This window comes from Triturus cristatus, chromosome 3_2, assembly GCF_964204655.1.
Source record: "Triturus cristatus chromosome 3_2, aTriCri1.1, whole genome shotgun sequence".
Taxonomy (NCBI): Eukaryota; Metazoa; Chordata; class Amphibia; order Caudata; family Salamandridae; genus Triturus; species Triturus cristatus.
In genome coordinates this window covers 510,660,593-510,671,644 of record NC_140584.1, presented here as the reverse complement: position 1 = coordinate 510,671,644, position 11,052 = coordinate 510,660,593, and the positions used below count along the sequence as shown (strand labels likewise).

Genomic DNA, 11,052 nt, shown 5'->3' with positions numbered 1-11,052 from the left:
TGAGTGCCAAGTAAAGTCAAACAAGTTCAGCTCAGAGACCCATATATCACCCACTGCCTGCACATATTTATTTATGAGTTGTACTTTATGCAGTCTGTAACCTTTAGGTGACTTCAGTGCACAGGATGGAATTTCTTGCAAGACTGTTCTTAGTTCACACTCTCTGCCACACCCCGGCCACAAAAGGATTGTAATATGTCTGTAACATACACTACTACCAGCCTACTTGTTCTCCAGACACATTTCCATGATAGTGAGCTCAGACGTCTACAGCTACTTCCTGTCTGCTGACGTCCAGTGCCATGAAGCTCGGTAACCGCTTGCCCAAAGCATTCTGCTCCCGCTGTTTTAGTTTAAGCAGCCCTGACGCATTGTGCAGTGGGAAGCCAGCACTAGGATGTAAACAAGAGACACAAGAAATGAGTAAATAACTCTTGACATTTATTGGGATGGGGTCATTGAAAACAGAGTTCTCTACTACTCTACTGTTCAGTTGTAAGTGCTGCTCATTGGTAACCAGTTGAGATGATGAAAACCTCCATGTTATGAAATTGTAGATGGAAGTTGAAGAAGGTGGTGCTGTGGGAATAAGACCAGATGTGGAACCGGGTATGCTACCTCTAAACTATCATAATGAATCCAACGCGGAGACAAAAGTTGGAAACGAAACTGTACTTATTCATCAGGAAATTGATAAGGTATGACCGATATGTCTATTTGAATAGGTTTTTTTTTTTATTTCTAAATACTGTCATTGTGTGAACGATAATTGTTTTAATGTTTTATGAGGGATATTTTTATTCAGGAGGATGTTACATTAAGTCCCCCATACTCATACACCTATGCTTTTGCAAACAAGATGTCTGAGTGTGGTGGGCCATCTACAGATAAGATAAGATAAGAAATATCGCCCCATAAGCTTTAGGTCTCCGGTTGAAATCCCCGCACTGTCAACTTAACTTCTAATTAGCCCTATCTTAATGCAAATAAGTACCCTTGATTTAGAAATTAAGACGAACTATTGAAAAAAAAATTCAAGACCTAATTTAGTCTTACTACTTTTGTTTAATAAACTATGGGGCTACATTAGTGGCTGGGGGAAACAGGTGAAACCTCCCTTCCGAGCTGTCTACCATTCTAGTTTCAGGACAGTGGAAGGAAGGGGTCCTCAAGATGGAGCTGTCATCTCTATTATATTTGCTCGTGTTAATATCAAATATGTTATATATCCTGACTTGCTGAATTCTAATCACAAACCTTAATATAAAAGAGTTTTCTGTATCATTACAATACAGTGACCTCCTTTTTTATCTTTCTTAAGGTGAATCAGTGCTCACCCTATATGCGCCAAACTGGTATACCTAACTTAGTATCAGTGGCAAGATTTTACAGCTTATTCCCCTACTATTGGTGCCACATTCATATAGAGACGACATTAATATCTGTGGAAAGTAGCATGTTAAAGAAAATTGCATAGTGAACTCAGGAATGTTTTTGCTGAGATTAAAGGATATCCCTTATTATGTGTACCGGAATTCGAAACTGAACGCTTTTTCGCATAAGATATGTGTTAATATCATACAACGATCCAACAAGGTGTATTGTCACCTAATATCAGAGCCACAATTGCACAATATCATTCTCCACTGTCTGCTTCAACATTCCACAGTGGTATGTCTTGGGCAAGTAGCTGCACTATTGCCCCATCTCAGCAACTCTTCTTGAGCCACACAGAGATTCACAAATTGTCTTGTGATTTTTGTATTGAGAAACAAAGAAGCTGGGGCAGAAAGACACTGTTAAGGAATAAGAATTTGGACTGAAGGTAATGCACATTTGTGCGTATCTGTAGAATCTGTCCCCCGCTGCCCATTTGGCGTGATTCCATTAGTGTCTCCTTCCTATACTCATCCTGATTCCATTCCTTTCCCTGAACCATTTCACTCCCAGTGTGGAAGGGATAGAAACAGGAAGAGTGGTATGCTCTGCAGGACATCAATGGGCAGTGAAGTGAGGAAGGCAGTGCTGAAAGGATGAATGGGAGAGTGATTTGCAGAATTTTTAAAAAGCAGATACAAGAATGTGAACATGAGCTATACACTCATCCACAGGAAGGGTGGCAAAACACTAGTCTACCTCGCTTCTTTGTAGCTCTGTACAAAGGTCTTGTATTGAGCTTGTAGCCTGTGATCCGCTTAGCTGCAGCACTAAGAGTACAAGACATATTTCTGTGTCCTTGAAGTAGCCAGATTCAGCTGGACAGAGCCAATTATTTGTTACCTGCTCTCTCACATTGGCTCTACACAACTTAGAATATCGTTTTGTTAACCTCTGCAATCCCACCCACCCAGCTCTCCCTCTTACTGATCAGGGTACTCTTGCTTCACAGTGCTGTACATCTTTGGATTGAATTAGCAAGCTTTGAATTAGCTTGCTGAAAATAGTTGTGTACAGTCCACACCATGTTATAGCTTATGGTGAAAGTATCAGGTCGCACAGTCATGTGGAACAGTTACACTATCATTTGACTATTATTAGATTTAACAATCTTGCAAGATTCTTTTCACCAAAAAGCACTGTTATTTATACTGCCTTCCCTGTAGAGTCTCAGAACGTCCAAGTTCCTGTGACCTTCGAGCCTCGCAATGCCTCTGGCCATGCCTGTCTATGCCCAGTCTCATTTGGATGGAGGACTTTTATGTCCTTATCAACTCTATAAAATCGAGTTCTCTTCTTGATCTTGCTCCGGCTCATGTCATTGATAAGGGCTGACATATTATCCATCCTATTCTTCTAAAGCTATTTAATTCCTCGATCTCTTCAGCAAATGTTCCTTAATTATGGAAATACACAGTGGTTATCCACTCCTAATAAACCTTCTCTGGATCCTTCCAAACCTGAAAATGATCGCCTTATTTCTCGTCTTACTTTTCCAGCCTAAACTTTGGCAGACATATCAATTGTCAACTCTCTAGCTATCTTGAAACTCATTACCTACTCCATCCCTAGCAGTCAGGCTATCATCCGTACCACAGTATGGAGTCCGCCCTTTTAGCTGTTCCTGAAGAGCTAAGGTGAATACTTAACCAAGGTGGCTCCATGGCATCCTGCTCATTTTGAGCTCCTGCTTTGTCTTGGTGTTGCACACCTCTCTTTTGTAGAGGCTACTGGACTGCGGATCTGTAATAAGGCCTTAGAGTGTGTGCCTCCTTTTTTGAAAAATACTCTTTTCAAGTTTCTGCTAATCCATTATTATCCATCACTTTGCCAATGTCTTTTGGTGTACTCCAGGGATCTTCCTTAAGCAGCACCCTTTTTTAACATTTATACCTGATCTCTGGCTGATATTGTCAAATTGCTTGGCTTTACCCAGGTCATTCACGTTGACGACACCCAGCTTGTGATCTCACTCACTTACAACTCGGCAAACAACTCCTCGTATTTGAGAAGCTGTGGGGCTTATTCACAAGCCCCTTACGCTGCCAGTACTTCACTTTTTCCCATATTAAAAGTGACGCACTAGTGGCACAAGGGGCTTGTAAATAAGCCCCAGTCTATGTGCTGTAGCAAGAAGTGATGGTGGTTGGTAACCAGCCTTACCTTTGGTGCACTTCATGGAGACCAGAGGACCTGGACACTTTCCCTGCCTCTAAACCTGTAGTAAATATCTGGGTGTCTGGCTTAATCATAATTCGGCATTTGATCATGAAATAATGAACCACACCGCATGCTGTTTCGGTCTTTGGAGGTGCCTCAAGAGAGTGCCATGGCACCTCCCAACCTCCACCCAAAAAAACGTCATCCAGTCTATCATTATGTCACATCTAGACTATGATAACATTTTAAGGACGTTATCAAAGTGGCTTCAATTAATACATAATGTGGCAGCCGTCTACTTTTGCAGGTTCCCAAATATTATTCCAACTTGTCCTATTTGACTGATTTACAGTGGTTACCACTTGGAAGTTGAGTCATATTCAATGCTGTTTACTTTGCATTTTTCACTTTCGCCAACACAATCCCCCATTTTCTTCGATAATTGATTCAGCCCTATACTCATTATAGGGTGCTTGGGTCATCCAATTCAAGCAAGGTTACTTTCCTAGAAACAAAAGAGCCAGCTTGGGAGGTCAGTCCTTCAGTTAACTGGCACCTAAACTCTGGAACACCTTACTGCTTTATCCGTGCTAGAGCCCCTGCAAAGCAATCTTTAGGAGACAACAGGATTTCTGGCTGTTTTAACTCAATACCACCTTTTGCTCCAAGGGATTCTGTTGTTGCCAGTTGTTTAGCACTGAGACGCCCTGTTAAGAGCAGCCAGGCGCTTTACAAATCCTAAACATTAACATACACATAAACACTAATACCCCTGCTAGCTTCTTGGTGTATGCAAGGCATCCCACAATGCTCTTGGCTTTCAGGTCAACTTCTCACAGCAGTACCCTCAGGCGCTTTCAGTTCTGCTCTTTACAGTGCATTAGAAAGGGATATGTGACTGTCCCTTTTTGACCTCTGCCCGGGAACAAAAGGGAAATCACAAACACCCCTACTCCATAATTAAGGTTAGTAGACAGTGAGCACAATTGTTACATGTCTGCCCTATTTATACACCATCATTTGCATTATGGCCTAAAGTGAAGGCCTCATATGTTTTTAATATTAAACTGGAAGAGCTAGCTTAAGTAAATACATTCCGTTTTTCTTCAGAGCAGACGATGTTCCCCAGCTGGAGATGTTGACAATGGCAATGTACCAATGCTGACAAAGTGAAAAAGACACGGGAGTCGCTCTCCACTGGGCCCCTCCTAAGTTGACCAGAGTTGTACTAATGTCGTAAACTAATTTTTATCTCCTCTTCTTCCTAGTTAACAGATAACCAAACCGGATCAACCATATTCTCTGAATCTGTAATCACATCCGTAAAAGGCGGCGAAGGCAAAAGGAACCATGTAAGTTAAATAAACAAATCGATCTGTTGAACTCTTGTTGACATAGACACACCCTGCACGAGGCCATCAGCCACACAACAACCTTCTGAGTTTCCACATTCCCTTAACCAGTCATCTTCTCCACTGAATGTGAACACCACATTAAACGGTGTTCAGGAGAAGTTGGCACTGGGACAGAGCAGCTCTCTGCTTCTGTGGGAAGTATTTTGGCTGCAATCAGATATATCCCTTCTGTGCTCTAAATCAATAGGTCTTTCTCGTGCTCATGGTATACTGCTGGTTGCTTGGAGACCACGCATAAACTCAATTTGTATCAAATGTTTTGCCAATTTTTCTTGTTACCCAGCAGCATTTATTTGAATATGCTATCTGGGCCTTGCATGTTCCGGCAGAGAATGTTGCTCAGAAGAGCCAGAAATAGGAGTTATACATTTGACGCCACATTATGTATGGTGCCTTACTGGATTTGCAATTAATTATAAATTGTGTTAATACCTTATGCTAGCGTTGTTAAGTTTTAAGGTAGTCTTACGTGACCAGGGGTTCCTGCCCAGAGTATGCCCAAGTTTGCGACCCAGAAGGGTTTGCATCAATTTTCATCACCCATGGGGTGCTTTTAACTGCGGACATTTGTGAATGTGCATTTGTGATAACCGTGCATGTGCAAAATTTAGGCCCATGCAATGCAGAGTGAACGTTCTCTCATTTACAAAGGGGTGTGGTCTCAAACAGATAGGGGAACAACTGTGCACTTGACATATTGCAACCATGTACATTGGAGGAAAGGCCTTCGAAGCACATCTCAGGGACCTCTGACAAGATGGGAATAGTCATAAACTGAACCATCCTCTGTCAGGGAGTCCCTGGCCTCTCTCCATATTAAGGGCCTGACTACGAGTTTGGACTGCCAAACCAGCTGGGGAACACCGCACCATGGTCTGATTGCCGTATATCGACTATGGCGGTCGGACCTCCCTGGCACTGCCGCAACTGTCAGGGATCTGCGGCTCCTGGCGGTGGTGAGGCAGTTTATGACCGTAATATGCTTGGCAGGTTGCTGTGGGCTCCGCCAAGCATATAATGAGTTTTCTTCACCGCCAGGGTTTCATGGCGATGTTCACGCCATGGAATTCTGGTGGTGAGGTAATAAACAGGGCCCTACAGGACTCCATGTTGCCTTTGGGCCCTCGGGTGCATGTAGATGGGCCCATGGTGTGCCCCCCTGTGTGCATGCACCCCTTTTCCTGCATGGCATGGACTTAACAGTACATGCCATGCAGGAAAGGGCTTTGGTGTTTACATTGCGGTGACTTTTTCAAGGGCACCTCTGTGGGAATGCCAAAGGACTGCCCGCCAGACCAGGAGAAAACTCCTAATCTGGCAGCGGGTGGTAGTTGAGTTTGGCAGTGCGGGAGTGGGGCGAAGGTGTGCCGCCCTGCTCCTGCACCACTAAACTCGTAATCAGGCCCTAATGCTGTGTGGCCCTGTGGAAACTCTGACAATGCAGCAGCAAGCACACTGTTGTACATGTTTGGATACCCTGCACCCTAGCGCCTGAGGAGGTCGCTGAAGGCCACCAAGAGTGCCACAAGTTTGTGGCGGCACCCACAATTTTTGGATCCTTCAGTGCTCGTCTCATGGGTAATGAGATGAGCTGCACAGAACATAAAGTGGCAGATAAATGACTGCTCTGATTTTCTGTGCTTTGCGTTATGTAGCACACATTGCCTGGGAACAGCACTGTGGTTTTTTTGTTAAGCAGGTGCACACCCTTGGTCAGCCAACTCAGTGAGGGTGCTAACCGGTGCAAAGTGAGACCCTGTGCCTACTCTCTAACCCTCAGATATCAACACTTTTAATTCTCTGGAAAAAACTGACTTTGTGTTCCCTAGGTCATTCCTGGGGAGTTTTAGTTGTTGAGTATGCACCTTGGGGCAGATTTACAATTTGGAAACACGCCTGATCCTCTAATTAGTAAACAAAATCCAACATTGCCTGTAAAACCCATGAGCTGCAGACAGTGCAGCGTGGAGTAAAAGGATGCAGGGGATCACCCACTGCCCTACCCTTACCCGGCGGCCTGAAGGCTCCAACGACTGCAACAAAGTATCAAGATGAAAAACAGTTTGCAATTTGTTAGGACAACCATTCATAGAGGCCCACGGTCTAAATGTATACATATTAAACAAAACATCGTATGGCACTAATATTAAATGCATTTTTTTAATTGTTAAAAAAACATAAAACCCTGATTAAAAATAGTTTTGGAAGGATCAGTATGGTGAGATGAATAATGTGACAGAGGTTCTTTCCTTGGGTGCCCATGTAGGCCTAAGAATTCAGTTCACCATAAAGTGACCTATGCGGATGTTCATAAATTTCATCATTTAATAATGATTATAATGTTTACTGTACTTGTGTACTTGGGCAATATTACGTATGCGTAAATCTTTTTATGAGTGTAAGACTGGGTTTGGGAATAGCAAAACTGAATTTACTCTCTTAAGAAAGAATATTTGCTGGTGTAACCTGAACATAGATTGACCCAATGTGCTCACTTAGGGGCATATTTACAAGGGCATTGCGCCACCAGAGTATCATTTTTCCCGACACTCTGGTGGCACAGTGCCCTCCTCCATATTTACAAAGCGGCGCTAAACCACTTTGCTTGGCTTAACGCTGCTTTGTAAATATCGTACCCTTTGACGCAGGTATCTGCGGGAAAGGGGCCGGCAATGGGTTTTGCTGCGTGCGTTCCACCCCAACGCCCATTGCTTTTTGACGCTGGCCCAGATTTACAAGTATCTATAAATCTGATGCAGCACCAAAACCAATGTCATTGAAAAGCAGGCGCTGGAGTAGCGCAACAGGGAGAAATACTTTTATTTCTCCTTGTTTTTTGCTTTTTCTATGTGTGCTGCAGAAGGAGAAAATCGCCTTTGATTATTGTTTATGTGCAGGAAGATGTCCCTTCCTGCATAAAAGCAATTATCACTGCAACGCAGGCACCCTTGCACTTAGTACTTAATTTGTAAAAAGAAATTAGTGCCGGAGCCCTCATGATGAGACCACCGCAGTTTGCACCATACATTGCCACTGCCAGCACTGCCAATGACACAACTAATAGCCATCATACTGCTACTAGTGTGACAATTCAGACTGTTCGAGGCCCCCAAAGCTTTAGGAATGGTTTAGGTGGCTGGTATTAGTTGCTTTAAATGTGTATTAAATGAATAAAAAACTGTTTTTCTGCTCATCTTGATTGAGCAGCTGTCCTAAGTGCGAGTGCTGGCAATTAAATGTCGGTGCCGAGCACCGGAAACCACCGGCTCTAATTAAGCACGCAAGGTTGCCGGCGTTGACACTAGGCAGCTTCTTAGCACCAGCGCAAGGTAAAACACGAGTGCACCGTATTTTTGTGAATACGACACAGCGCGGCGCTGCTAAATTGCTTGCAGCACTGCGTTCATTTTGTTGTAATATGTCCCTAAGTTTGTTTCACGCAAACAGTTAGATGGAATTCTTTGTTCTGTAACATTGGCCCTGTAATGAGCTAGTTAAAACGCAATATTCATAATTCTGGTTCCGGTAATTAAATTGGTGTATTTGATGTATGTCAGGATGCTCCATTCATTTTATCACACAAACTTCTGTTTGTTGAACGAAAATTACTAAAATGTAGATGATATATTAGTGTTTATGCTTTCACTCCCCAATTCCTAGATGTGATTTGTAATGCATATTAATAATGACTAAAGTTGTAAAATATAGTAACAAATCCTTCCTATACTTATTACCCCATGGATGCCTATTTCGAATCTACAGTTGCAAAATACCTCACAGCATTCAATGACCACAATTGACTTTTTTGGTACTGGACGCTGTTTTAGTATATTTTGGCGTTTTGATCTGTGGCTGGGCAGCTTTGAAAATTGCACGGATTCTTTTGATTTATTTTAGTGGCGTCAGATCATCTGCTGGCTTTTGTCCAGTTAATGTGTAAACAAGTCTGTGATCATCATACATGCAACTTGCTAAATTTGTACCAACATTCAATAAAGTTCGTGAGGGTTACAGCAGCAAGTAAATAGATGTTATCTTTTGTGTGGTGCAAGTGCACAATAAATACTTTAGTTAATGGCGGCCTTGGTGTCTAGAAAAGAATATGCTATAAACCAAAAAAAAACTAAATGGTGATGACGAAGGCAGGGATAGAACAGAAAAAATTACAAATTACAAAACCTTACTGGGAAATGCTCACTCATCCAATGTGTCGTAACCAAATACATTGCAGAATGGTTTGCTGGAAACTGGACTTATCCCCAAATAGATAAATATTCGTAACTGGTTTGAACATTGGCTGAAATGTTTTGCGGTAAATGTTGGAAGAGGTACTTCAGGTCATAGAGGGAGAGGAACAGGAGAGACATGGACAGAAAAAGGGAGTAAAAAGGACTGGGAGAAGGAAATGTTTCAAAGAAGCAGATGACTGCAAGGGGAAAAGAGAGACGATAGATAGAGCGAGATAGTGTGTGAGAGAGAGTGGACAGAGTGGAAGAGAGAGGGGCAACAACACAGAAAGAGAGAGAAAGAAGAGAGAGAAAGAGAGACAAGGAACAATTGAGTGGGCAGGTTTCCTATTTGTACCACCTGCATGGTTCTCACCTTAATATTTTTTTAGGCTTATCAGCAGCGGCTCGTCATTATGTGCTAAGGGGCCACGCTTCCCCCACCTTCTTCCTGGGAAGAGGAATGGTTGTTAGGCTAAAGAAAAGTCACCTTATAGACAAAATTATTGTGCAGGCTAGGCACCTGGAGCTAGACATGTGATAAATGCGTATACTCTTGGCTGCCTGATCTGAACTTTGTCAAGCTGAGGATTTCACAGCCCTGTGGGTGAGACCTTCTCAGTCTGGCAAAAGTGCCTAAGACCCTCCCCTTCGTGACAAGGGGGAGAGTCACTGATTGCCTTGGACCTGGGCAATTCAGTGCTCAGGGCCAAGTGTAAATCAGTGACACCTCGTCACAGAGTGGGGTCAGCAGTTTCACTGACCCCCTCCCACTCTGTGACAAATCAGTCTCAGCCATCCTGTGACCCAGCCACGGCCCGTGGAGGGAGTTCCGTGGGGCGGTAAGGCGGGGCGGGGGAGGGGCAGGGTGGGGGGTTCTAAAAACCGGAATATGGATAATTACAGGTAAGTAAACAATTAAATAAATAAAACGAATTTCGTAGCGCACGCTGCATTGCAAAATGAGACGCAGCGCGCGCTACGAAATTCGTTTTATTTATTTGTTTACTTACCTGTAATTATCCACATTCCAGTTTTTAGAACCCCCCACCCTGCCCCTCCCCCGCCCCGCCTTACTGCCCCACGGAACTCCCTCCACGGGCCGCAGCTGCTGTGACCTCCGAGGCTTACCTCTCTACAATGAAGGCAAGTTTTGTTTTTTTGTAAGTTTGGTGCGTGCATGTATGAATTTATGTGCATTTTTCAGTGAGGTGTTTGTGTGTGTGTGCGCATGCTCCGTGCCCCCCTCCCTGGTAAAATTGCCAGCCACCACTGGTGCTTATCATACTTTCCAGGAGCAGGGAGTCACAGTATTGAGGTTAAATATTGACCTACAAAAATATCACATCTACAGTATCAACAGTCTCTACATCATCAAGGTAGTCGATATTGCCGATGAGATATTTCTGTAAATTGGTATTTCTTCCGCATTTTGGGACATCCAACCTTTTCCAACTTAAGCCGCCGCTTCCACTATGCTAGTATACTAACTGTTTCCCTACACTGCACCTCTCATAACCAAGACAAAAAGGCTTGCATATTTTACAAATAGAACTATTAGAAACTTGGGTAACCAACTCCATCCAAACTTGTGTTCAATTAGTCACCGAGAAGAACTGACTCAGCATTCAGTAGCTTGGCTAGGCTCGAATGCTTACTCATAGGAGATGCCTCAGCAAGATCTTACTGTATGAGCTTACTTTACCAAAATCCCCATGTCTTGATATTTTCCAGCCATTTCCCTCTGAAAGTTTTGGCAAGATTGACCTCCTGAAATTAACCCAGTGAAATTGTGGGGTGTGATATTTACCAAA

The 11,052-nt window shown here is 43.3% G+C and overlaps 1 protein-coding gene across 1 annotated transcript in view; it reads left to right on the top strand.

Moving 5' to 3' along the window:
* The window catches only part of DKK3 (dickkopf Wnt signaling pathway inhibitor 3), a 281,398-nt gene that overhangs the window by 39,015 nt on the left and 231,331 nt on the right, over positions 1–11,052 (top strand). Inside the window, exons 3-4 of the mRNA XM_085648192.1 lie at positions 558–698; positions 4,866–4,949. Of these exons, the coding sequence (XP_085504318.1) occupies positions 558–698; positions 4,866–4,949 (225 nt within the window). The remainder of the gene's footprint in view (positions 1–557; positions 699–4,865; positions 4,950–11,052) is intronic.